We start from the raw sequence: 2,958 nt of genomic DNA, 5'->3' as shown, positions 1-2,958 counted from the left end.
AAAGGGGGGATTGTTCTTTTTTTGAACTTAGTGAAAAATCCAAGAGGATTATTCTTGGTGTGATTGTTAGTGTCGATATAGAAAGACTAGGAAAATTCTTGTAAAAGTCCTAACAATAGTAAAATCTCTTTCATGTTGAAAGGGGACTGAAGTACTCTCGATCTGTAAGGGGAACCAAGATATCTCTTTGTGTTCTTTATCTTTCAGCATTTACTGTATTCATCACATAGTAATCACTAAGGAAAGATTCTTAAAACAAGTCAAAACCGGAAAAGTTTCATAATACCTAATTCACCCCCCTCTTAGGTGCACAATCAACTTACACAAGCAAGGTATTGGGTATCAAGAGATTTGTCGGTTTCCTATACTGGTGAATAAGTGCAGGATGTATGATGAGGATATCAAAGCTCGGTCTGCATACTATAAGAGTGTTAGTGAGAAGAAAGGGAAGGATCATAATGAAGGAAAATCATATAGTACTCCAACTGACAAAGGGAAACGGAAGACTTTAGATGAGAAAAGGCTAAGCGGGGGAGAGACTTCTGCTTCTATCAAATGCTTTAAGTGTGGGGTCGTGGGTCATCGCGTCATTGACTGCAAGAGTTCTGAGAAGAGTTGCTTCAAGTATGAAAATACTGGACATCTTATCGCCGATTGTAAGAGTAGCTTGCTGACTTGCTTCAACCGTGGGGAACCAGGTCATATTAGTACTAATTTCCAAAAAGCCAATAAGGTTCAGTCTAGAGGAAAAGTTTTTGCTTTGACTAGATCAGTTACTACTAGCATAAACATATTGATTTGAGGTACATGTTTTATTAATGGTATTCCACTTATTACTATTATCGACACAGGTGCAACACATTCGTTCATTTCTCTTGAGTTTGTTGAGAGGTTAAATGTATAATTATCTTATATGGTTAGGAGTATGATCATTGATACGCTAGCTCCGGGTCTGGTAGCTACTTCGTGGATTTGTTTGAATTTTTTACTGACTATCTATGGTAAGAATTTTGGGGTGGATCTAGTTTGTCTACCGTTGAATAAAATCGATGTTACCATTAGAATGAACTTGTTGGAGTTCAACTTGTCGCGGAAGGAAAAATCACATAGTCGCCACCATATTATATTCATTCCTAAGGAATAAGGGAAATAATGATAAAACCCTAAAGGAAAGGATAATACGATTATCACAACCGAATACAGGTTCGTGAGTCAGTTAAGTGAGAGGAAGGTGTTAGACACCCCTCACATTCGTTGTACTCAATGAGAACCTCCAATAACCTATGGTTAAGTGTTTGTTAAGTGATATTTGCATATTAATTATTTCTACTTGTTTTTATTTACTTGATATTTTAAAAAATAATTAAAGAGGGAAAATCTTAGTTTTAGGTTAGGGGGCTCACTTTGGTTTCACAACCTTGTGCCTACGTATTTCTCATAGAGTGGTGAAAAAACTAAGAGTCATCGTAGTTCTTAGTTTGTTGGTTAGTTAATTTTAATTTAGGAAACATGATTTTTTTTGGTTTTGAATTAGATGCACTGAAGCAAAAGAAATTGATTTATCGCACGTGATAAAGAGGGGAGGATTTATTGCATGGAGCAAAAAAAAAAGATTTGATGCGTGATGTGGATTTTAATCGTGTTTTAAATTGTGAAAAATGTTAAGTTAATTTGATTGTGAAAAGAATGCCTAATTATATACAAGGGTCTCATGAATTATTTATAAGTGTAGAGTTTTGTTTTTGGTATTTTTAGAATTTAAATGAAATAAGAGGTATTTTGTATTTTTTGAAGCTAAATGAAATGAAAGAGTATTTTTTATATTTTTGAATTAAAAGAAAGAAAATATTTTGTTATTTGGTGGATTAAAAGCAATTTGTATCATACAAATTAAAACTAAATTAGCAATTTAAGTAAATTAATTAAATGACTAAATTGATCATTTAACTAATCAACTACTAAAACTAAATCAAAAATATAAATTAAAAATTAAATTAAAAAAACTACGATCCTTAGACAACTAGATTGTGATTAGTTCAAAAGCACATGGGGTATATGACTTAGATAGAGGGTGTTATCTCAATAAGATTTAATGGGCTTAAATTAAATTACAACCAATTCCTAAAAGAAAAAAAGTAATAATAATAATAATAATAATAAACAAAATAGCATTAAGGAAAGAAATGAAATAATAAAGTGAAAACAGAAGAAGAAACTTGTTGCATTTGAAGGGGGCGACATTTCACGATTTGGGTGTGGTTGAGGAGGTATGGTCATAGTCATAGACCGCATGGTGGGCGACACAGTGGGGAGAATTTTTTAATGTAGGAATAATGGTTATGATAGATGGATGATGATTAGTAATTGTTTGTGTATGATAGTGGGTTGGTTTTACAGTTTATGAGAGTTTATGATGTGAAGTGGTGAAAACTTGTGTATTTGATCGTGTAAGGGGGAGTATGGTACCTCATTGAATTCTCATTTCACTACCAAATGGACTATCTCATCCATTCAAGATAAAATGCGACTAAAACCTATATAATAATAAAATATCTGGACAAAATTGGGGTATGACAGCTGCCCCTATTTAATTACCCTTAAACTCGGGAGTGCAAAAAGACGAAGTCTTCGCACGTTCGTGGTGGAGGATAATTAAATATCGGAAGACCCCTATTGTTTCCATTAGGAGGAAAAACTATATGAATGACTAATTTCGTTGGGGATATGTGGGCAGATACCCATCCATAACTTAACGTTGTGCCTTTGAATCTTGATTTTACCCTGATGGGACTTGGATTGAAATAGGTCCCTTGCTTGGATGTAGCGGGGACACCAAAGAGAACGAGTGTCATAACGAGAATGAAATATTTTAGACAAGGTCGTAGATGATCAAAGGGTTCTGGACGAACCAATGATGGTGGAACGGTTCTGGACGAGGCTAGATATAATCGAAGTGTT

General features: G+C 34.1%; 1 protein-coding gene across 1 annotated transcript; it reads left to right on the top strand.

Annotated features, from left to right (window-relative positions):
- The first annotated feature begins 385 nt into the window (after positions 1–385).
- Positions 386–802, top strand: LOC127130738 (cellular nucleic acid-binding protein homolog). Its single transcript, XM_051059706.1, has one exon. The coding sequence runs from the start codon at positions 386–388 to the stop codon at positions 800–802; it is 417 nt and encodes a 138-aa protein (XP_050915663.1).
- The last annotated feature ends 2,156 nt before the right edge of the window (positions 803–2,958 follow it).

This window comes from Lathyrus oleraceus, chromosome 3 (genome assembly GCF_024323335.1).
Source record: "Lathyrus oleraceus cultivar Zhongwan6 chromosome 3, CAAS_Psat_ZW6_1.0, whole genome shotgun sequence".
Lineage (NCBI taxonomy): Eukaryota > Viridiplantae > Streptophyta > Magnoliopsida > Fabales > Fabaceae > Lathyrus > Lathyrus oleraceus.
This window is presented reverse-complemented; position numbering and strand designations above follow the sequence as displayed.